Here is a 23,759-nt window from a genome sequence, read left to right on the forward strand (position 1 = left end):
TCACTGTCATTATCATCATCATCCTAGAAAATGTTGAGACCATGTACCAGATTTATATCATGTAGGTGGAGGTATAGCTTATATGGAGGACAAGGCAGTATCAGAACATGTGCAAGGTTGGGGTAGCAACTGAAGCAGACAAAGAGACCTGGATTTTTATGGTAGTAAAATGTATGGTTTCCAGATAAGTTATTTATCATTGCCCGGCAGCATATAGAGAGAATGTTTAGTACTGCAGACTGTATTCTGGGTGTGTTTGAGGAATAACTTCTATATATAGTTTTTACAATGTAAATTATTATCACTGTGTATTGGGCCATGTAATCAGATGGTGTAACTTGATGTAACTAGAGGGTAATTTACAATAGCTGAGAGTTTGGCCTTATCATATTCACAGCACTCAGAAGTGTACCAGGCAACCAGCAGTTAAGTTGGTTTGTTATTTCATCTTACAGTCAGGATAGGTTTTGTCCATGATGAACATAGTGAATATTTTAAATAAAAATTTCAACTATGTTAAATGTTTCCTTTATATTGCCATGTTGATACTGACCAGTGTAGGTTGACTTGGTGTGAAGGTGTAGTATTGTATTGTATTTAATGTTTGCTATTGTTCTTTAGACAGTCTTGCCAGTTGATGAAAGTTTAACAGAATCTCTAGGAATCAGATCTAAATATGCTTCATTACGGAAGGATGCATTACTGAAATCTGGTAAGTAGCAACCTGCATAGATGGATCATCTCCTGTTGATTTAATATCTCCACTGTTTACGCTTGATAGTTCTTTTTTAGGGAGCATTGGTTAGAGCTAATGTTGTGTCTACACTGTGGCTTCAGTTCAGCAAAGTGGTTAAGTGTGTGCTAAAGTTGATTAAGGGTGGGCTGCTGAATTGAGGTCAATAAAGATAATCTATTTTGCCATTTGTACTATAGCATTCTATAGCACAAAATATGATACCAAATACCCTGCATTACAGTGGAGGTGGTATAAAACCCTGAATAGGCTAGGCTAGCATGGTATAGAATAGAATTTTCTTCATCTAGATATTAATAATAATAATACTTTCCCTAAAGAAAAGTAATGATTTTAGACAAAATAATTCTCCAGTAAAATTATGTACACGGAAAAATGCACTGTCTGTAAAGACATTCAGAATAACAGTTGTCCTGTTATTTTCCCTGTATTAACAGTGTTTTAATACTTTTGGGGTTTTTTTTAATAACTGTGCTTGAATAATCTATATTGGTACATGAACTAAATTGCATACTTACAGGCAGGAGCAAATGAATCTAACCAACTTAGGTTAATGCAACCTTTTTAATCTCAACCTTTTTAAACTCAAGGTACCCCCTCAGAAATTGCCAGTACTTAGGTTTTGCTTGTTTTTTGACTAAAGAAAAATAATAGAGCAATGCTTCTGCTTTAAAGGACTTGGATCACAGCAGATCAGAATGTTTTTAACACTATGGACTTCTATTTAAAATCACAGGGTTTACTTTGTGAATCATGTAGATCTTTGCACACCTAACAGGACTTATACTGCCTAGAACCCTTGGGCTTCATTAAAAAGTTTTTTCATGGCACCCTGAAGCTACCATAGCACCTTGGTTATGAATCACTGAGTTAGGACAAGGAGGAGAGATTTGTTAGCATTGAACTCAGATCACATCCTTGCATAATATGGTTTTAATATTTTAGTGTTTGGTGGTGCCATTTGTCGGATGTACCGTTTCCCCACAACTGATGGGAACCACCTGAGGATCTTGGAGCAAATGGCTGAGAGTGTACTGTCACTGCACATCCCCAGGCAGTTTGTGAAGCTTTTGCTTGAAGAAGATGCAGCAAGGTAAGGTTGAATAGATTTGCATGTATTCCCATATTTACTCAAATACAAGACAACCCCCCCACCCCAAAATGACATTCTATACGTGGAACATTTATAAATGTGTTATACTTTTCCAGGTATAGAATCTAATTGTTAGAAGTTTTGACTTGAATTTGTCCCGTTCCCGCTGCTACATCAGGAAAAGTAGATCTGGGGGGAAATTGTATTGATACACAGTGATAGCAGATAAGAATAATGCAAACAATTCTATATCTACCAGTCCCAGGGCTCACAGAGTCAAGGTACATCTGCCCAGTATGCAATCTTTACTCTGAGGTTCTGTCTTGAATGTCAGATGTCAGCAGCTTGGAGGTCAGAAGCCAGGGCCCACCCTCACTCAGTGGGGTGGGTAAGATGTGCTGATGGTGTGCCTGCTGTCCATGGTGGCCTTGGGTTCTCCTCTCAGGGACCCTTTGCTGCTCTGAAATCCCTCCTTTTGTATTCTTTTCCTCCCTATGATGATTCTTTATCTGTTGGTCTCCCTGTGGTCGTCATACTGTCCACATCCTGTCCTGTCAGGATATTCCTTTGTTTCACAAGCCCATCACATGTACACATCCTAATTTTGGCCTTACTGGTGTCCTCCTAATTTGACCCATTTACCAAAACTGGAACTCCCAAGGGTTCTGCAGCTGGGCACTGTGACCTGGCCAATATGACAGAGTCCCACACCTCATGTGTGGTACATGTCTTCAGTTTCCCAGCCTGTGTGTCTGCTTGCTGCTTGCCTGTGTCGGACACAGTGGGCCTTGAAGCAAACTATCACAAACAGGCTTTTAAAAATCCATTAACCCTTGCCATTCTCCTGGACCATTGTTCTAATGCAGTATCTGTTTTACCTATAAGCCAATTCCCAAAAACCAACCTCTAAATACGATTTTCTAGCCATCAGTACCCATAGACTTATTTCAGCCAGAATTGTTGCATTTTATGCTTTTTGAAACTCCAAGATTTAGCACATGTACTCCACAAACACACTTTTAAGAAGCACTTTTTTACTTACTTATATATAGCACAAGCTGTGCATGATATTAGAAACTTTTATTCTTTACTATATAATTCATTGGGATGGGCCCTGGCAGAGTCAACAGCATTTCAAGTCATGGTGACCCCACATCTTAGCACTGCTCAGTATGTGTGTGTATTCCATATACCTCCCACAAAGGATTCACATGCTAATTAGCCTCCCACCATGACTGGAACTAGGTGTTCTTGTCATGAGTCTTAGGATCCTCCAAAAGTGTATATGCAGGTCAGATGCAGGGCAACGTGGTCCAGCTCCACCTCATGAAGAATGGGAGCACACTAATCATATCTGCCCTGCAGAGAGAGGGGGCAACAGAGAAGTTCTGGATGAACTGTTTGGGGCCCCATTTGGTGATATTTGTCATACAGTGAAGGCTGGTGAAGAAACCGGAATCATTGGAAGTGGGAAAGAAGGCACAGCTCAGCTGTGGGAGTGAAGAGGAAGTAAAAATGTATACAGTGTAGTGGCCCACCATGACTTGAAAAAGAGTTGATGCGGAGGGGGACTGCATTCAATGAGTACTACCATATATTTTTTTCAGATGGGCTGCACTAATCTATCCTTGTGTTAAGTTCCCATCAGTATGTTTGCCCAATATGGGCCATAAGTTTTATAGACTTGCTCAGTGTTTAATCAACTTTATAGCTGGTTTTCATTACTGAGCACATGCTGCTTTTGGCAGTAGTGTAATGATAGGCAGTATATTTTTAATGAGTTTTCCGTGTATGCAAATGTAAGACAAGAGCTTTTTTCCCCATGCTGCTTGTGGAAGAAACCTTGTCTTGTATTCAAGTAAATATGGTAATAGAGCAATGATTTGTGTCTGTTGCTGAGTTACCAAGGAGCAGCTTGTTACAACAGAGACTTCAGCAAAAACAGCAAGTGAAGCGACTTGCCCACTGCCATCTTACATTAAAGTCAGTGCCTTCATGTCACCACCACATTGGTCATGAACTATGTTTTGTTCAGGCTAAATATTCAGCTTACTAGGACACTAGTTAATTCTGTTGGGCTAAAATTTCAACAGATATAAATCACCATAGTTCCACTGAAGTCAGAGTTATGGCATTTATACCAGCTAGGCTCTAACCCACTGGTGGATTTATCCTTATGTATGTATTCAGAAGAATCAGGCCTATTCTGTTACTTATAGTTCTGGTTAGGCTAAATGGAAAGTGAAAAGTGCTGCTCTTGTGACCTATACATTTATTCATCCAATATTCGGTGGTTGTATAAAATGCAACTTCAGGGATCTGAAATATATTTTTAATGGTGAGTATTCTCAACTTATTTTTAATATTTTGGAATTGCAAATGTTTTTTGTTGCTGCTGAAAAGTGAAAAGCTATAGGCTATGAGTGCCTATATACGTGCAGGGAAGCTGCTCCAATGCGCTGTAATTACAGTGGGTTGGAGCAGACTCAGTTAATCGAGTCTGCTGGAGTATGGTAATTACCCCGTACCAGCAGACTCCAGTGTCGTGTATCAGCGCTCACACCACCATTTTTCAGCATGGAAGTTGAGCCCTTAAATGGTTCTTGCGTCATGGGCAGCCTGTAATAGGTCACATTAATACTATTATACTATTTTATAACTCTTAAATATAATAGAATTTCTTGAAGTAGTGCAAAAAGAGGAAACAAAGAGATTAGTTCTGGCTCTCATTCTGATTGCCATAGGCTGTTTGGCAGTAGTAAGAATATTGCTGGCTACATGCATAATTGCAATCTCACTATTACTGCTGTAACTTCTTAAAATTTTCTATCAAATTCTTTGATGACACAACAGAGATGATGCATCATAATAAAGTTTTTTAGAAAATGGCAGGCATAGGGCCAGTACATTACAATGTATGACACTTTTATATATGGCATCATTTATACACAGCATCTTATAATTTTTAACAGAATCATTTTAAGCCAAACAGAAAAGGAAGATTGCATTTAAGGAAAGAAAATATCTGTAGGCAAGGAGGGAACTTTGGATAGATGTGTCAACATCAGGGAAATGATAACCATTTCCAGCTGGATGAATGGAGCATGAGTGAGTAGAGCAGCAGGTTAAGAATAGAGTTCTTGAGAAGAAAAGCCAAAACCACAGGGCTGTCAAGTGACTCCTGGAACAATTGACTGCCTTCTATACTACTGAAAACTAAAATGCAGCCTAAAACACTCAGGAGCACTGTTTTCTCTCGGTGAGTACATGGATGGCTTTAAAAACCAGAAGGGTAGGTTTGAATTGAAATAAAACAGATAAAAAGTAAATCGAGTGGATATAGTATAGTGATGATGAGCTGCTCTGATTTGAGAGAGAGAAGTAGTGCATTTGCTTATTCCTTGGCCTCACATTCCAACTTCTTGTTTAATCTTCCAAAGTAATCATATTAAGCAACTCATTGCAGACTTTGGTGGCTTTGAATGTCAACAGTTGGCAACAGTATGAACACTGGAATGAAATCAGCATAATGTTTTTTTAACTTGTGTGTTAAGTGTAAGAGAAGTGCGAGAAATATTACTCTATAGTTCAAGTTGCTGACTATTGCATGACTATAATAAGAATCAGTTATTTGTAATGTTTCTCACACAGCTCCTTAGGCCCCCTGCTTTTATCTTCTGAAATAATATTATTGAAACTAGGACAGAACCCTCCACTAAAAAAGTCAGATAATAATTATGGAGCATTGTAGTAGATTCAAGCTGGCAGGGACTTACGCCACCAAAATACTCACATAAGGGGTAATGAACTCTTATTCAACCAACTTCGTTTACTTTTCTCTTTGCCTAAAGTTTCTTTCAACCCAACAAATCTTGAGAAGATTTCATTCATGTGTTTCAGCCTTTTGTGGTCCTTTTTTGAACACTTTGACACAATTTGGATCTGATTGTGGCTATGGAGGGGTCTGCGTGAGTCTTTAAGGGGAGCAGAGATTGTACTTCTTTGTATTTATCGGCACAGTCGTTCCACATGCTGATCCTTGTGCTTACCATTAAAGTGTATCAGGTGGATTCAAGGACCATGGGTATTTCCACCTTTTTATGCACTTTCTATTTTTTGGGTAGCAGAAACGAGCAGTTTCTATGTTTTCCACAGCACAGAGGTTTTTCAGCCACATTAAGTGAAAAAAGAATTATCTCTAACTGCAAGTCTCTGTTTGGGAACCATCCCTAATTGAAAGCTGGCAAAATTGAGATAGGGAGGGAAAGTCATCTCCGTGGCTCCTTACAGACTTAAAAAAAACCCAAACAAACCATTTTACCAGAAGAAGCAGTACGTTAGTTTGATCCAAACAGTGCATTAGTTAGCAGTGTGTTGTATAGATCCGGTGCTTCAATGCTACTTTTTGGTGCTTTTAGCTAATAGCTGATTCAATCATCTATTAGATAAAAATGGCAAAAAGCCCCACTAAAGCTCTGGATCTATAGAGATGGTGGGCGAGCTGGGTCCAGCTAATGGGATGCCTTTTCTGGGCATGAGCTGGGCTTTGCACAGTAGCGTGCTAAGTTTAAAGTAAAGCACTGTTTCTTTGTTTTTTAACGACTCTAAACGGACCTTTTGTCTATTGCAGTGCATTGGTAAATATCTTTTGAAACATCCCCTGGTGATGGATTTCTCTGATGGCGTGTGTTGGTTGAGAATTCTGCTACATTGACATCACAAGGGATTGTTTATTTTAGTTGACTGTGCAACTGATTTGAAGACTTTTTTGTTTCTTTTTCTTCTAGGGTTTGTGAATTAGAAGAGCTGGGAGAGCTGTCTCCCTGTTGGGAAAGCCTTCGTCGACAAATAGTTACTCAGTACCAAACAATTATACTAACTTATCAGGAAAACCTAACTGACCTCCATCAGTACAAAGGTTAGCAAAATTTATTTTCAGTAACAATGGATAATGTGTTCCAGTCCTGTGTTCCTTTTAAAAAACCATGTTCACGAACAAAAAATGTTGCTTTAGTCTTGGTTTAATAGAAAAAAATACTAGACCCAAACATTTTTACTCCTTTTGTTTTGCCAAGAAGTTAACTTAGAACTTCTTATCATTAGTTATTTTTGCAACTTAAATTAGCAAAGAAGGCACAATGAATAAAGTTGTGGGGGAGAGGTAGGTGATCTCCAGTTTCAAATTTTTCATGACTTTTTTTTTTAATAAAGTACACTCAGCACAATAAATTATATTAGCTTAATCTCCCAAATTCTCTTCTATAGGCTTTCACTGGCAATATAGCTTGCTAAATTTCACATAATTAATAATGAACAATATTTGTGTAATGAAAGAAGTTATGGGTATATATCTTTGCCAGTGTACACTCCTGATTCAGCATAATAATAGGGTGGAACCTATTTTGTAGTGAACTGGCCTCAGAAATCCCTGGTTCATTGCTGTTCCTTGTACATTGATATTTTCTGACACTTTCTAATAAATGCTATGTGTGTGTGCATGTGTGTACTTGTGTGTAAAAATGTTTATTTTTCTGTAACCAAAAATCTCAGTGTTTTTGTGTGTTACTTGTTTGGCTGCTTTTCCTACACTTGGTGGACTCTCTGCATCCTGGTAGATGCTATATTTATTGTGCAAGTAACATACTAATTCCATGATAAATTATAACATTATAACATGCCACACATTCCACCAATTTATGGTGCAATAACATGGCAAGCCAGGCACAAAGATGTTCCATAGCTAATAAATAGCTAAGCTAAAAAGCTAGGCACTTTAATTTGAACATGTAGCATGTTTGACATCTGGCTGGACTGCACAGATTTAGGTATGGGCACATGGGGAGCTTATCAGCTGCATGGTGTAGCCCTGAATTGGGCTGAACCACATGCCTTTAAGTTCTGGTGCTCCAGAAACTCCTCAGCTAATGGGCTTCCCATGCACCAAGCCACATGGTTGCCCTGCATTGGGATGTACTGTGCAGTTTTCAGCTTGCCAGCATGTGGGGAGCTCATCAGCTGAGGGTCCCTATGCACTGGCACCTAAAGCCTACAATGCAGGCTGATGCCAGGCTGCACTGTGAAGCTTTCTGTTTGTCAGCACACGGGGGAGCCTATGAACTCCCTGTGTCTTGGCAAGATGAAACGGCACTGCAGGAAATAGAGCATGGTCCCAATACCAGGCTCCCCACACGTGCAGTCACATTATTGAGATCTGAGAAATTTTATCTCAGATTTCTAAAATCGCACATCCTGCCATGCACATCTGGCCAGCAGGATGCACAGTTTTGGGGATTTGGGATAAAATTGTCAGATTCCAATCCTGTGGTAAATTAACATCTGCCAGGGGCCTAAAATGATGATTTTATTGACATTTCAGGAGGATTCAGTATGCTGCTACTTTTCTTATGGGAGTTATTTTGATTCCTGTGTTTCATCATAAGAAGGAATGTATATGTGAAATAATTTAATGGCTTAATAACTAAATGAGAAGTAAGGCAGTGGAACTCCTGTGTGCTGGCCTCTTTACACAGTAAAAGAATTTCATTCTGAAAGCACAAAACAGTAATGAACCGCATTAGGAATAGTGATCTTCCTGTGATTCCAGTTAAAAAAAATCTGTAAGCAGTTCATAAGATAACAGTGAAACCAAATGCAGCTGCTGTCAAGTTTCACAGTACACAAATACTAAAGTTGCATCTTGTGTTTCTCCTTGGATTGCTGGAAGGGAAGGGTATAATTAGAATATGAATTACTGAGCCCAGACCTGGTATTGCTCTATGCATAGTGGATAACAAGAAGTAGCAGAGCAATTATTGGTGGTGAAGATTACATTATTTGGCAGTTGATATTATTGCATATTTACTTTCTTGACTACCTTCTTGAGACTTCCATCCAACAAACCACTTCAGCTCATGCTCATTTTTTATGTTGCTCTTGAAGTCGGTGGGACTAATGCACATGCCTAAAGCCAGCCATGTGTCAAAATACATTTCTGGATCAAGTCCAAGGAGCTATAACAGTAAGATAATAGTCCAGTACTGAAATGTAAACTTCTTTGTTCCTTAGTTAGCTTCCAGTTCCACAAGGCACTTAAGTTTGCATAACTTTTAAACACATGCTTAAGTAGCTTGCTGACACTTAAGTATTTCGTACGTAAGTACCTAAGGACATATCATATTCCAGTTTGCTCTTCAGATTAGTATCTGTGCTTCACATGATCGAATAACTAATATTTATTATTATTAATATTTGATAAACAGAGTAATCTGTTATGCTGAGCCTCAGAATACCTCAGTTGTTGGCATCTAATTCAGTTGTATTTGGTAGTATATACTACGTAGTCTATAAAGTTGAAGAGAGTAGAGGTATCATAACACCTGTGTTTTCCTAGCATAGTTACCAGTATGTGGCGTGGAGTGGAAAATGTGTTCAGTTGTTGGGTTGTTTGTTTGGTTTTTTGTTTTTTTTTAAAGGATGTGATTCTTGATTCCTTTTAGAATTGGATTTGTTAAATATATATTTTTTCAGGTTCTTGTGTCATCTTGTGCTTTTCTCTTAGTCTTGCTTACAGGGAGAACATGTTCCATCAAAGATTAATATATTACTGTCCTCCAATACCATAGGGTTAGTTACAGGATTTTTAGGACATAGCAACTTCTCACTAAAATAGATTTTAAATGAATCCTGTTATCACCCTTCCATTTTTACAGTCATACAGTTTATAGCTGATTGCATGGGCCTCAGGAGCACAAGTTCCCACTCACCAGAAGACTGGTTGTCATACTTTGGCCCAGCATTACCCTCACCTTGTCTACAGCTGTGCATCAGGTGTGGAAGGGAGCCCCATCCCAAATTGCCTCTGGAAGCAGCAAAGGTTTTAAAGTGCAGATACAGAATAAATATGTCTCTCTCACATTTCTCAGGCCCCTCGTTTAAAGCAAGCAGCTTGAAGGCTGATAAAAAATTGGAATTTGTTCCTACAAATTTACACATCCAGAGAATGAGAGTCCAGGATGATGCAGGATCAGGTACGTCTCTCTCATTGTCTCATATAGTTATGTTTTCCCCTTTGTTTTGAACTTCCATTTTCCCTTCCACAGCTCAGTTTCTGCAAACCAGTGCAGCTTCTGTGCTGTGCTAAACTATCTAACATTGCATAACATCTACCCTCCTTGGATCTCAGAACACTTTTACCAAAAAAAAAAAAAAATAGTAAGTGTCATTATTCCTGTTTTTATTTTACGGTAAAATTGAGTGGTGGAGTGCCTTCCTCCTCCTCTCACCAGATTTCCAGTCCTTTTCTGTTTGTGCTGAATTAAGCTTCAATGTCCCTTTTTAGGTTTTAGGATCCTTTCAGGTTGTGTCATGATGTCAAAGTCCTGCCTGTTGGATGTTTTTATGTAGTTACTTTATTTCACTGTAGCCAGGACAAATCCAATATTTTGTATTAATGTATAAGGACCATAATACTTGCAAAAAAGTATTACCAGTGATATCAAAAAAAAAAAAAAAAAAGATTCTAATTTTTCAGCCCCTTTCACCTGTCTCCAGATGGGAGAGATGTATAGTTTGGCAAGTGTCAAGGTTAATCCCTCTTCCTTATATCCAAGGTGTATTGCATTTGTCAGGCTTGTAAATCAAGACAGAGGGATCTAGGTTTGTAGGACTTGGCAGCTCCTTAAGGCCATTAAAACAGTGCAAGCTTACTGTAGATCTCAGATCTGTTTGGAAGGGCCCCAGTTTTGGGGAGAAGGGAAGGGGAGGGTTGAGAAAATTATGTTTTGAGTAGTTTAAATTTCCACAGATATTCAAGCAAAGTGAAGAGGGTGAACTTTCATTTGTAAGCACTTTTTGTCCATCCCAGATCAGAATTACGACATAGTGACCATAGGTGCGCCAGCAGCTCATTGTCAAGGCTTTAAATCAGGTGGCCTACGGAAAAAACTGCATAAATTTGAGGAGGCAAAGAAACAGTAAGTAGAAGAATTGTTATAAAAGTTGTCACTTGATTTTATCTAATGCTCCATGCTAATAATTTGGACAATAAGCTCACCATTTCACCTTTTTGTAATATCTACATTTAGAAGTTCTACTATATAAAGTGAACATTATCATATGTCTTTTATAAAGAGGGAGAAGGAAAAAAGTTTCCTTTTGGCTCTTTTTATTGCTATTAAATTGAAAAACCATTATGATTTCTTAGAATTTTTAATATTTCAGGATAGTTAAATTATGGTATTCGACTTCTAGTTTAACTCTTGAAGGTACTTTAGCTGAGTTTATTTCCTCTCTAATTGCAGGTTTGGGAATTGTTGTTAAGCTCTCCCTAAAAATGGTATATTCGATACTTTTGTTTTCTTCAGCTTGTTTCCTCAGCATGTCTGAGCTGGACTTCCAGATCAGTTAAAATAAATTTGCCATGAACTATTTCATAAAGTACAGCCTTAGTTGGCTAAAGAATTTTCACTGAAGTCGGATGAGAAATTGGGCAAAGTAATTGACCCTAGCTTCTATCTCTTACTGATGTCCTAAACCCAAAAGCACAAGCATGGAAACTGATTCTGTTCAGGAGTCTTCCAGTATCTGATCTGTTCCCTTAGATCTTACAGCTTCTGTCCAAAGATGAGTTTCCCATCTCTGTCAACACTCCCAAGAAGACAACAGCAGTCCCTACCAGGCAGTTTCCCTGTTGACATCATAGCTTTGGAGATAATTGCTTCAAGCTTCCTTGTTTCTCCCCCACATTTTATGCAGATGAGTAATTACTAATTGCTCCCTGTCTGCACTCAGGCCCATGCACTTTCTGCTCTATAGAAGCTATCCTCCACCTCCACATCACACCCTACTTCCTTCTGATCCCCTCAGCAGCCTCTCCAGAGGAATGGCCAGGTAACATTGCAGGAGAGGGCAGAAGTTGGAAAGGTCAGCTGTGTTGAAGGGGAAGGCATGCACAATGTCCCACTGGCTTTGTGGAACTTAATAAGTGAAAGATAATGCCAGGCAGGTTTGTATTATCTTTTTTGCCCCCCTCTCCCTGAGGGGTTGCAAGAGCAACTGCAGGTAAGGGAAACCCCACTAACATAACTGAGAGACGCATGGGATAGAAGAAGCTGGAAATCTGAGCTGGTGTGAAGGAAGGGAAAGTAACTGTGATATGGGAACACAGCTCAGTCCTACCAGGTAGTATTTTAGAAAGGTATTGGGTTGTACAATCAGCAGCACTATTTTTGGTAATGGATAGGGCAGAGGTCCCAAGTGTGTTGACCATCAGATCCTCAAATGTTCTTTGCAGCCACAGAAAAAGTGAGGTTGACAGGGAGAGCAAAGCATAATGTTGCCAACAGTGTGTTACTTGCTCGATTTTATTGTCCATCAGCCACAGAAAACTGGGGACTACAGAAGCAGGGCAACTTGTAGTGCCACTTGAACTTCAGAGTCAGACCAGCATATATTTTGGTAGTTAGACCGATACAAACCTCTGCTTCCCATAAATGTCTGACATACAGGATGTGGCAGGAAGAAAAAGCTGAAACATCAGTAGGGTGGGCTGACATTTCTGTTGTTGTTGGTTTCATAGTCCTGTATTGGTCTACTTATGTACTTACATGGACCTGTCACTGCGGTGTCTTAAGTAACCAAACCACCTGTTGGTGTGAACAGACGGACAAATTATACAAAATTAAAGTACCACTCATCAGTTGATCTGCAGTAGTTATTCCATGCGTCCACACTGTTCCACAGTTAAACTAGACCAGGGCAATTTACCTCAATTGAAATAAATACTAGACAAGCCTAATTTAGCTTCCACTTAGCATGGGATGGGGTGACTAACTTAACAGTTATCACTGAGAAGATGACAGATGATAATTCACACCCCACCAAAACATCTGCTTTTAATTTGGTACAGTTCACTCAGCTGTACACACCCAATCCTCAAGCCTTTATTTCCAACCAGCGTTTTTCTCCTGAGCCTTTACAAAGCAGCCATCTCTGTGCATATGAAAACTGCATGTCTTATTTCTGAGTAGAAATAAGTTTTTCTGCCGGTAATATCCTTATCGGGAGATAGCACAGATTACAGGCCCTTCTTCTGTTTATTGATCTCTCCCCCTCCAATGCTAATTTAGAACAAATGACAGCCCACAGGCCGCATGTGGCCCTCAAACGGTTAAATCATGGTTCACAGGGCTGAAAAGTCTGCAGCAGGGCAGTGATGGCATTAACTCCCATGATTATCAGAGTCTCTGTGTTGATGGGGCCAGCACTCAGGAAGTTAATGCTGTTGCCACTTGCCCCACATTATTTTTTTTTTCCACGTTGAGATCCCTGTTGGGGGCTGCTTTTTGGTGGCAGTAGGCAAGTGGCAGCAGTGTTAAACACATGGAGGCTGGTTGCTCTGCTGATGTATTTACGGATTGAGATCCCCACTGGGGATGCCTTTCAGCACTAGAGCAAGCAGTGATGGTATGGTCAGCACACAACAGTTAACACTGCTGTTGCTTGCCACACTGCTGACATGGGTTGTCTGGCCCAGAAGAAGCCCGTTGGTCCAGACCTGCCCTACAAACCCAAATGGATTGGACAGCTCTGATCTTAAAACATTTTGTCAGTTTTGTAACAAACCATATAACGGTGAGCAAGGATGAATACTATACCTACCAAGATAATTGTAAGAGGTATTAGATCACATGAATGGCAAATCAGGCAGGCTTCTTACACTTCATCCTCAGAGCATAACCAGGCATTTTTGTCTCTGCTCACTTGGGGACATGTACATCAAATAAAAAATAGGATGCCCTGAGGCTTGGAATAACAGCATGTATTGACTCAAAAGAGCTTGTTCTACATATTACATGCATCACATCAGAAACCCAAAGAATAGAACCAGAAACATAATAATTGTTCATAACACAAGCAAAAGAGCCAGAAACACTGCAAAATAAATGAAATTAATAATAAAAATATATCCCCACTTTAGTAAGCGCAAAAAATACTGCAGGTACAAGGCGGCGGCTAGTGGCTAGTTGTGGAATCCACTGATTTTTTTTTTTTTTTTGTCCAGAATTAGCGCTCTGGCCTGTATTGTCAAAAAGGGAGGGCTAATGGTCATAATGGTTCCTTCTAACCTTAAACATGTATTCATTTACAATTATCATTATCTTAAGAGTAGCAAGAGCAAGATCCAAACACTTGAATGCTCTATCACATTTTGTAAAAAGAAAGCACTCTTTGATAACTAAATAAAAGTTTTTAAGAGTCTAATCTCTCCTTGTGTATAAACTGCTGAGGCAATATAAATGGAATTTTATCAAATAATGTAAGATATAATGTTATAATCTCCGTAACAAACAGGACTCCCTTTTTGTGGATTTGTTCACTTTTATACAAAACAATGTAACAGAAAAGAAATGATCAACCTGTAGCATGGGTGCCATAACTGGCATAGGCAGCCTCCAAGTGTGGCATGCAGCACAGTTCAGGGAGGGGACAGGCAGCACAGTAGCAGACAGGGCAGGAAGCAGAAAGAAGAGCAGCAGATCAGGCAGCGAGCACAGGGTGGAGAGCAGGAAGCAGACCTACAGATTGGGCAGTGGAAGAGTATTGAGTGGCACTTGGAGAGGTGCCAGGGCTAACTTGTGGCACACCTGCCAAAAGGTAGGCCCCAATATAGTAGAACTTTATTCCATCTTTCATTTTCACTGCTGAGTAAAAAAAGCGATTTTATTTTTTCCTTGCTTATTGGCAAAACTGTTCCTTGCACATGTGTAACGCTCTAAATGAATACCATAATCATCTGACATTCCTTAGTACGTGCATTTTTTTGCTTCCAGGTTTAATCACATGTACATGCATTATTGAAAATATTAAACAAATAAGATATTTTCCCAGACATTGTTTTTTTTCTGCTTTTGGTATTTGCTAACAATCTGCTAATTTTATTTTGGTTTGTGTTTTTTTTTAGCAGTTATGAGGAATGTTGGTGAGTTTTCTGTTTCTGGGAGTTTGTGGAGAGAACTTTTTTTTGTTGTTTTTTATTTCTCTTTCTTTGGCAAAGATCAGTGTGCTTTAAAATGTACAGGGTGTTTTAGTGTCATGAGTCATGGCACCACTACTTGTGCTTCAAATGACTGTAGGTGCTTAGTAGAACACGATGTATGAATGAATTTGTTTTTCCATCTGCAATGTTTATTTTGTAATGAACAGCTAATTTTAGAGCTTTCCTTGATTACAAGACTGCAAATTTGAACAAAACAACATTCTCTATTACTTCCAGTGAAAACAGGTTGCACTTAGTGGAAGAGACATAGCTACACAATATATATTTTTTAACGTTCTCTTCTCCTAGTAATGGAAGAGAGGTGACCTAATGCATTGTTTTAAGTTCTTATGATGTCACAGTAGATTTACATATTTTTTAATTTGTACATTTAAATGTGTTCCTAAGCCTTGTGCATTTTCCCCTTTAATTTTATAGATACTTTATAAAGTTCAGTACTATAAGAGAACAGAATAAAATATAGGGCTAATGGCACAGCAGTGCTCTTGCTCTGAATTAGTTCTGTGAGCTAGCTTTTCTGGAGCCAAATAGAAAGTCCACAGATATCAACTGAAGGCTCCCATTGATTTTGATGACTTTTGGATTGGGCCTTCAAATTATACCACGTGTAGCTTCCAGTAGTACCACAGCATGTACATGCTGCATTTAGCACTTTTTACAGCAGGCGATATGTGGTTTGGTTTGGTTTGTGGGGGTTACATTTCATATATCAAAATCTATTACTTGGGCAGTATAGCTTACCTTTATAAAACAACAGCTGTTCATTTGAAAGCATGATTGCAGATTGGAAAGTGAATATGTGTGAACTTCATACCATAAAATTTCTTTCCTCTGGCATTCCCAGTGAATGTTTGCTGGTTTTGCTTTAAAAAAAACCCCAACCAAATAATAAGAGTCAAATCTGAACATGCTGCATGGCCTTCCTCCCAGATACATTACCTTGCTGCATGATAACCCCACTGTAGTGGAAAGAAATTGCTCAGAGGCATTGTCACTAAGAGCACTGGTCAATGTGGCATAAAAGTCCTAAAAGAGGAGATCTGTTTCATGTGAGGTGAGGAGTGTTGAGAAATGGTTTCCCTCCACTCCCTGCAGATAGGTGTGTGACCAGAGGAACATAGATGATGCAGCTGGTTCAGCAGTTCCTTTTGCATTGAAACCTTCAAAAGGGAAAGCCATCTCTTTAAAGGAGGTCAGACTTCTGGCTTTACAAACTTCTCAGTCTATGAAAATGCCTTCAGATTGATTGACCTTTGTGACAATTGTTTTTGAAGCGTGCCCCCTTAAGTATCGCCTGCATTATCTCATGGACTCTTGGTAAAAGTGAACCCGCATTACTGCTTTTCTTGCAAAAATTTTTAAAAACTCATATAATGTCTCCCTAGTCAGTGGCTCAAAATAAAGTTTGTATCCTTGCTCCTGACCCCATTCCCCTAGAGCAGTATTCATCATACTTCTCAAAAATGCTGATTTGGGCCTGACGAACCTGGCAAGTAGTTTCTGTGAGATGCTAAGCATGGATTTGTCCAACAAACAAGCTGGGTTTTGCACCTGTAGTAATTACTGCTCTTTCCAGTGGCTGTAGAGTGAAGCCAATAATATTTAGAAGAAATTAGTAGAAAGAGAAATAAATTAAGTTCTCAGGCACCTTTTGTCTTGACATTTCATCCTGAATGCAAAATTATGCCTGTCAGATTCTGAGCTGAGACAGAGGCCTGGCCTCCACACAGGTTTGTTTTCTTCTTTTTTTTAGGGCCCTTCTAGATGCTCAGGTAAAGGCGTGATAGGATCTGATGCGCGATCCACACAGTCACCTCCTGCCATGCTACATGTGCATGGCAGGCGGTGTGATTGTGGGATCCAGCACCAGATCCAATCACACCTTATTACTGGTGCACAGGGAGCCTGGGATTGCAATCCTAAAATCCCCGTGCACAGCAAGTAACAAGTTTGTGTGTCTTCAAGCCTCGTCAGCTGCAGGGCCCGCAGCAACACACGGGATACTGCCACAGCTATTGCAGGGCTCACAGTTGTGGCAGTGTGTGGTGCACCCCTGTATCTGGGAGCCCCATTAGCTGACAGGGCTCCCAACCACAGCGGTGGCCACGTTTTCAGTTAATGGCATAATAAGAACGAGCCACAAAATTGATATACATTTTTTGTGGAATAACTTTGTGGCTTATTCCTTGTTTTATCATGCCATTCATTGATTGAATGTGTAGCTGGGTCACAATTTAAGACATCATTAACTGGTTAATCATGTCTTAAGTGTAATGTGTAAATGGGACCTTTTACTAGTACAACTCCAGTGTGGATGGAGTTGTACCAGTATAAAGATGCAGGTTCTCTTTTAAAAAAAGTTTATTACCCTTCTTGTATGGGAACAAACCATGTGCCCAGCAAGGAGGGTACCACTTAATTATTTCAGTGTAGTACAGATTTTGTATGCAAGCAAGGTCAAGGCCAAATTTCCCTAGATTGGCAAGGAGGTATCAGAAACATAACAGAGGGCTTGCTACACTACAGTGACTTCACTATCCCAGCAACACTCCCCTTGCAGCAATTCATCTTATGCCAGCAAAAAGAGCATCTTTCCTGAATAGCTTAGGCTAGTCTCCCAAAGCAAAATAAGTTATATAGGCAAAGGTGGGGGGGTTTGTTTTGTTTTTTATTTTGGTTTTTTTGTTAGTATAACTAATTTTGCCTATACTAAAGCTTTTGCTAGACAAGTTGTGCCATTGAATTGGTGGGGCGGAGGAGGGTGACATTTTCCTGCTCCCAACTAATGTAGCCAGTAAAGCTGTTGTGTAGACCAGGCCTCAATAAAGTATCTGTGTTGGGAGAAGGAGGGAGAGTTGATCAAGGAGCCTAAAGAAGCAGGAGATCTGTCTCTGATAGCAAAATTTATCACACATATTCTCCTCAGTAAATGTTCCCTCTGGTGTGTTAGCTCTGTGCAAGTTACTAGTCATAAGCAGTTAGTAAATCTGCATTTGAATGCTTCCATTAAATGCAGAAGTGCTTAGGTATAGTGTTCCAGCTCAGTAATCACCTTTTCACTGTTGATTGATAGCATGGGTAGATTCTATTGTCTGCAGTTACTTCCTCAGCATGAAAAAAGTGTGACTGTAGTGTTTATATATTTTTTGTTTAAAAGCCTTCTTTCTTTTTCAGCACTTCCATGAGCTCCCAATCTATAATATACATCCCACAGGACATTGTTAGAGCAAAGGAGATTATTGCACAAATCAACACCCTCAAAACTCAAGTCAGTTACTATGCAGAAAGGCTCTCAAGAGCTGCCAAGGATAGATCAGCTAACGGTCTGGAAAGAACACTTGCCATTTTGGCAGATAAGGTAACTAAATCACTGGGAAAAATAATTTTTGGTAGGCTTGCTTCAAACATTCAAGTATGGTTCCTGCAAGGCTGTACTTGACCCATACAGGGTGGTAAATTCAAGTGGGATTTGTTTTCCATCATGTATTTGAATACTATTCATTCAATACTAAAAAGGAGCATCAGTGATATGGCCCTGGGTCTAACTATAGTGATGCATTCAAAAAATACTTTAATCCTTTTAAAAAAAGCAGACTGGCAATCAAAATGAACCTTATTTACTGGGCCAGGAACAAAAATAGTTGTATTGAGCTCTGTTTTATTTTGTTGCTGAGCTCTAAGAAAGTACACAGAATAAGTTGGCAGTATCACATGACAATATTTGTATCAGTTTACTGTGTACATATTTGGAATGTTTATGTACACTTTCCCATAATGCAAAAATTAATGTCAAGAATTTAGAAATAAAAAAGAGTAAGCACTTATACAAAGTATTAGTCTATGGATTTCAGTGCTAATGCATAATGATGAGATGTGTAGTTTCATAAGATTTTTTTTAATTGACATATGAATAAGAATAGCATCTGAAATTATATTGTCTAGAGGAAATCGTCATGCTTCGGTGAAGCCTTGAATACTTCACTAAGTGGGCTAAGTCCTTTCCCCTTTGATATTCTGTTGGATCATGAGGTTTGCCTTCCTCTCAGCATTCATTAGTTGTCATCTGAAACAGCATATAGAACTAAATTGAATATTCATCATTTTAGGTTGGCAGTTTGTGTCTACTGAATAGAGATGCATGAAAATAGATAAGCAAAGCTTTAAAATAGAGAATGAAGAGCTGGTTTTAGGTGGAGGCAATCAAAATTGTAGGTTGTTGTTAAATATGCACTAAGTGCACATCTAGAACAAACGAATACATTTTGAAAATCACTCTGTGGACTTTTACATATGATCCTTTTAAGGTCCTGTTCAAAATACAATTTTAAAAGTAGCCCAAGCCTTTAAACCAACGATAGTTTCCTTTCATGAAAAAGTAATAACATGCATTTTTAAAAGGAAATGCTTTAAAATGTGTTTTGTATCCTTTTAGACTCGGCAGCTTGTTACTGTCTGTGACTGCAAGCTTCTGGCAAATTCAATACATGGACTAAATGCTGCAAGGCCAGATTACATAGCCTCAAAGGCGTCTCCAACCTCTGGAGAGGGGGAACAGGTAATGTTAAGGAATGATCAAGACACTCTTGTGGCAAGATGGACAGGAAGAAACAGCCGATCTTCTCTGCAGGTGGATTGGCATGAAGAGGAATGGGTAGGTTTGCTGAAGGGAGGGATGAGTCCTGCACCTGCCATCTACATTCTTCTCCTTAGTTCATTCTTTAGTCTGAGCCCTTTGTTTGAAAGCTGTTAACTACTGGTCAGAGATCTTATCCTGGAGCACATTACTTCACACCTTTGTCATCTGAAGGGTTACTGGTAAGCAGTCTAAGGCACTATTTCCATGCTCTCCAGGCTTGCTATTTGGTCTGGGGAGCAGAAGCACTGAATAACAGCAGTCAGTGACTGTTAGACCAGATAGCTTTCCTGAGGTTAAGTCTGTATTGAAAGGTAATTGTTTTTTATAAAAAAAAAAAAACTTAAGAGCCAGCTTGCAGGGTGTTCCTTTCTCAACCACTGTGCTGACGGAAAAAAACAAACCCATGTACAAAATCTGCGTATTTAATAGATCTCTACATATTCATATATTTTAGCGTGAAATATAAACTTTTAAATTATTTTCTGGTTTTCCTGATGAAAATATTTAAACATGGTATCTGTCTGTTTTGGTAATGCACTGCATTTTAAAACAGGCCAAAGTAAGAATTAAATCCAAATAATGCTGCCAATTTAAATAGGAATTGCCTTGTCATAGTAATATAATTACATAATAGAGGGTGAAACAGGAGTGGGTACCATCTTAGTTAAAATTGTTCAAATTAATTATAGTAATGGTGACAAATACAAGAAAGAAACAGTGTGTAAATATATTTCACACCCAGCTCTTTCATACCTGATGCTTTAAATCAAGCCCATATTTAATTCAACACCTAGTACTGCAATTCAAGTACTTATTTTTTTTATTCCTTTTCATGTACATGTGAGCAAGCAGTTTTCCATTTCTATGTGATGGCTTATTGATTTGACATTAGTGCTGTCAGAGTATGTGTATGTGCAAGTATGGCTGTTTATATGTACATTTATATATTTTTTCATAATATTAATACAGGAAAGTTATGATGCCATGCTTTAAAGCAGGGGTGGGCAATTATTCAGCTGGAGAGCTACTTAAGAAGTTTGGGTTAGCATTTCCACACACCCCTCCCCCATTCTCCCTCTGCCTGTAGCAGTTCACCAGAACTCGTAAGTGGCTCCATCCTGGGGCCTGGCCCCATGCTGTCACCACCCAGTGATCCCAGAGTCTCCATTGAAACTGGTCCGGGACCTGCACAGGCAGGACACACCCAGCTAGTTAAATGGGATGGGGTGGTAGGGAGTGGTGTCCAGCAATGGGTGTGGGGCAGACAGACTGAGGTGCCTGGGCGGTGAGGCTGGGTCCAGCAGCAGTGGTTACACTGGCAGCAGCAGCCAGAAAGAGCCACTGCTGCCAGGAACCAAGTCCAGCCATCACACTGCTGCAGCCCACACCCAGGGGCAGTAGCTCCACAACTGGGAATGACACAACTGGCAGTGTACACCACAGCTGGGGCTGCTCAGGGACCCACCGCAGGGCACAAAACCCCTTGGCAGGCCATATTTTGTTCACCCCTACTTTAAAAGTTTTATCAGCGTAGTCATGTCACTCATCAATGGCAGTGCCACAAGTCAGATATAAAGGTCATCTTAAATGAATACTAACAAAATCTTTATACCAAACTACCTTAAATAAAACCAATTTTAGGAATGTTTTAGAGTTTAAAATTTGTAATTGGAACCATTTTTGGTGTCCATTTGCTTATAATGTTAGATTTCTTATTTTGGTTAATTTGTTCAAAAGTAAGCTTTCACCTTAGATAGCTGTTATTGGGTGTCCTGGCCGGGACATATTGAGGCTGATTTTCCAGTTAATTTAACACAGATCGCACCTGGGATTGTGGATTCATGTTCAGCACTTAAATAAGGTGTCTAAAGTTGGGCAACAAAATTAAAAGCCAATTTTTAAAATATTGACCCCTGTGCCCATCTGTGCATGGCTCAAAGGGGCCAGTTCTGTCTCTCCAACTAGGAAAAAATTCCATGAAATATCTATAACCTAAACTAAAATAGCCTTTCACACCTACAGTTTTAAAGAATAATCTGTCATACCCTTTTAAGTCTAGAAATGAATGCTGAGATCCAGTGGGAGTCTGGGAATTTTCTCTGTCCAGAGATACAAGTTACACGTCTAGCCTTGCTAGGATGTAGGGCACTAATTCTTAAAATAAGAATATTTTTAGGGATGGAAAAGGTGTCTTGGGCCTAGCACTGAATCTTACCTGCTATGGGTCTCAAGCAAGTGTCATTTTTAAGGAGAAAATTGCATATTTGTCAGGAAAAGAAACACTTCCTTGTCGCACTGATATTATAAGGTTAAAATATGTTACCCATTTGAAGCTGGAACATTAAAAAAATCCTGGAGAAATGGATTAATGTGTGGAGGGCTGAAGAAATGGCCAGAATTGTTTGGCAGATTTATTACATGGCTCTGCAATTTATGCATGAATGTTACTTGCACTGTTGATATATATCCTGTGTGTGTGTGTGTAAATGTAATAGCAAAGGAAGAACTTACTAAGCAAGTGTGGTTATAACCACAGCAGGCAGTGTGTCTCTAGTGTGCAGAGGAACTTGTTATCCAGTGTTGGTTTTTCTTTTTTTTTTAATTGAGAAGGGGACATTTTTCTTTTAAGGAAAAAGTTTGGTTGAACGTTGACAAAAGTCTGGAGTGCATTATACAGAGAGTGGACAAACTTCTCCAGAAAGAGCGTTTGCAAAGTGACAGCTGTGAAGATGTTTTCCAGTGTGACATCAGCTGTACGAGTAAGAAAGGTAATCGGGATACTCGTGCATACTGGATAAATCCAAAAGATTTAGATGAGACTTCATCTTCATCATCCTCACCACCGTCTTCATCCATTTCATCTTCTGCATGCCATTCTCACAAAAACACAAGTGCGTATGACAGAAACTGCTGCTTTACTACCTCTGCTTTGCTGTACATTGGTGCATTTCTTAAACACCTTTTCTTTCTGTCATGCTTAAAGTTTTATAAATAACTACTTATCAGGCAGTTGGGACCATAGATGAATTCGTAGTTTCTAGGGTTTGGGGTAGACCAGGTTCTTTGGGTAAATCCGATATCTTTTATTAAACCAACTCAAATAGTTGGAAAAATTCTTTTTTGCAAGCTTTTGGGTACAAATACCCTTCATCAGGCTGAGGAAGCAGCTGCACTGTGCTCTTCCTGGATGGAATAGTAAAGAAGCTAGAGACCAGTATGCATGAGAGAAAGTCAGTGAGTGAAAATGTAAATTTAGGTAGTCAATGGGTGAGAGAAAGGTGGGGGTGAGGGGGAAGGGGAATGAATATATCTGGTAAATAGTAGAGAGGTTACCTGGGGAGTCAAATGTTAAGTAGGTTATAATGTGTCATAAATCCAATGTCTATATTTAGTCCATGATTGTTTGTATCCAGTAGGTTGGTGAAGTGAAGTTCATAGGCTCAGCTGTGAAAGGAGTTTTGCAAATTCTCTTTGAGGATTAGAACTGAGAGGTTGGAGAGAGAGTGGTTTTCTTGTGAGAAATGTGCCCCCACAAGGAATTGGGTATTCTTGTCTTTGATAGATTTTCAGTATGCGTTCGTTCTGGTATGCAATTGTTTGATTTCTCCTACATATTTTCCTTCAGGGCATTTGGTACACTGGATAAGATATGTTATATTTCTGGAGGTGCAAGCGTAAGATCCAGGAATGGTGATGGTTCTGTTGTGGGGTGTTGTAATTGTGGAGGTGATGGAGATATGTTGGCAGGTTTTACATTTCTTGTCATGGCATGGTCTGGATCCATTTGGTGGTGTTTTGGGCCATAGGAACTTTGCTTCTGGTGATGAGGTTAGCAAGGTCTGGTGCTTGTTTAAAGGCTAGGATGGTTGGTTCTGGGATGATATCTTTAAGAATTGCATCTTCTTCTAGTAAGGGTTGCAGTTGTTTGAGGATTTCCCGTATAGGTTCCAGGGAGGGATGTTATGCCATAACCAATGTTGTACGATTTATGGGGGAGGGGAAGAGGGGTTCTTTCTGTACTGCAGCAGTTCTTCAAGTGGTATCCAGGTGGCTTTTTCAAAAAGTACGATCCATCTCTCTGGAGGACGGTCTTTGTTGAGTGAAAGGCCTCTTGAGATTTGTGAGGTGACAGTTACAGGTGTTCTCCTCAGTGCAAATTTGGTGGTATCATAGGGCTTGGCTGAATATCACAGCTTTCTTGGTAAGTTAGGGTGAATCC

General features: G+C 39.4%; 1 protein-coding gene across 11 annotated transcripts in view; it reads left to right on the forward strand.

The window, feature by feature from the left end:
- The window catches only part of INPP4A (inositol polyphosphate-4-phosphatase type I A), a 240,036-nt gene that overhangs the window by 164,542 nt on the left and 51,735 nt on the right, over positions 1-23,759 (forward strand). For 6 of the 11 annotated variants that reach the window (XM_019524587.1, XM_019524585.1, XM_019524591.1 and 3 more), the window contains exons 10-18: positions 622-712; positions 1,700-1,847; positions 6,635-6,765; positions 9,770-9,874; positions 10,711-10,819; positions 14,809-14,826; positions 18,079-18,262; positions 19,337-19,555; positions 22,170-22,431. In XM_019524587.1, the coding sequence (XP_019380132.1) occupies positions 622-712; positions 1,700-1,847; positions 6,635-6,765; positions 9,770-9,874; positions 10,711-10,819; positions 14,809-14,826; positions 18,079-18,262; positions 19,337-19,555; positions 22,170-22,431 (1,267 nt within the window). The remainder of the gene's footprint in view (positions 1-621; positions 713-1,699; positions 1,848-6,634; positions 6,766-9,769; positions 9,875-10,710; positions 10,820-14,808; positions 14,827-18,078; positions 18,263-19,336; positions 19,556-22,169; positions 22,432-23,759) is intronic. The other 5 variants (XM_019524596.1, XM_019524594.1, XM_019524592.1 and 2 more) reach the window with 4 other exon arrangements.

This window comes from Gavialis gangeticus, unplaced genomic scaffold (genome assembly GCF_001723915.1).
Source record: "Gavialis gangeticus isolate Ggan-Ray unplaced genomic scaffold, GavGan_comp1, whole genome shotgun sequence".
Lineage (NCBI taxonomy): Eukaryota > Metazoa > Chordata > Crocodylia > Gavialidae > Gavialis > Gavialis gangeticus.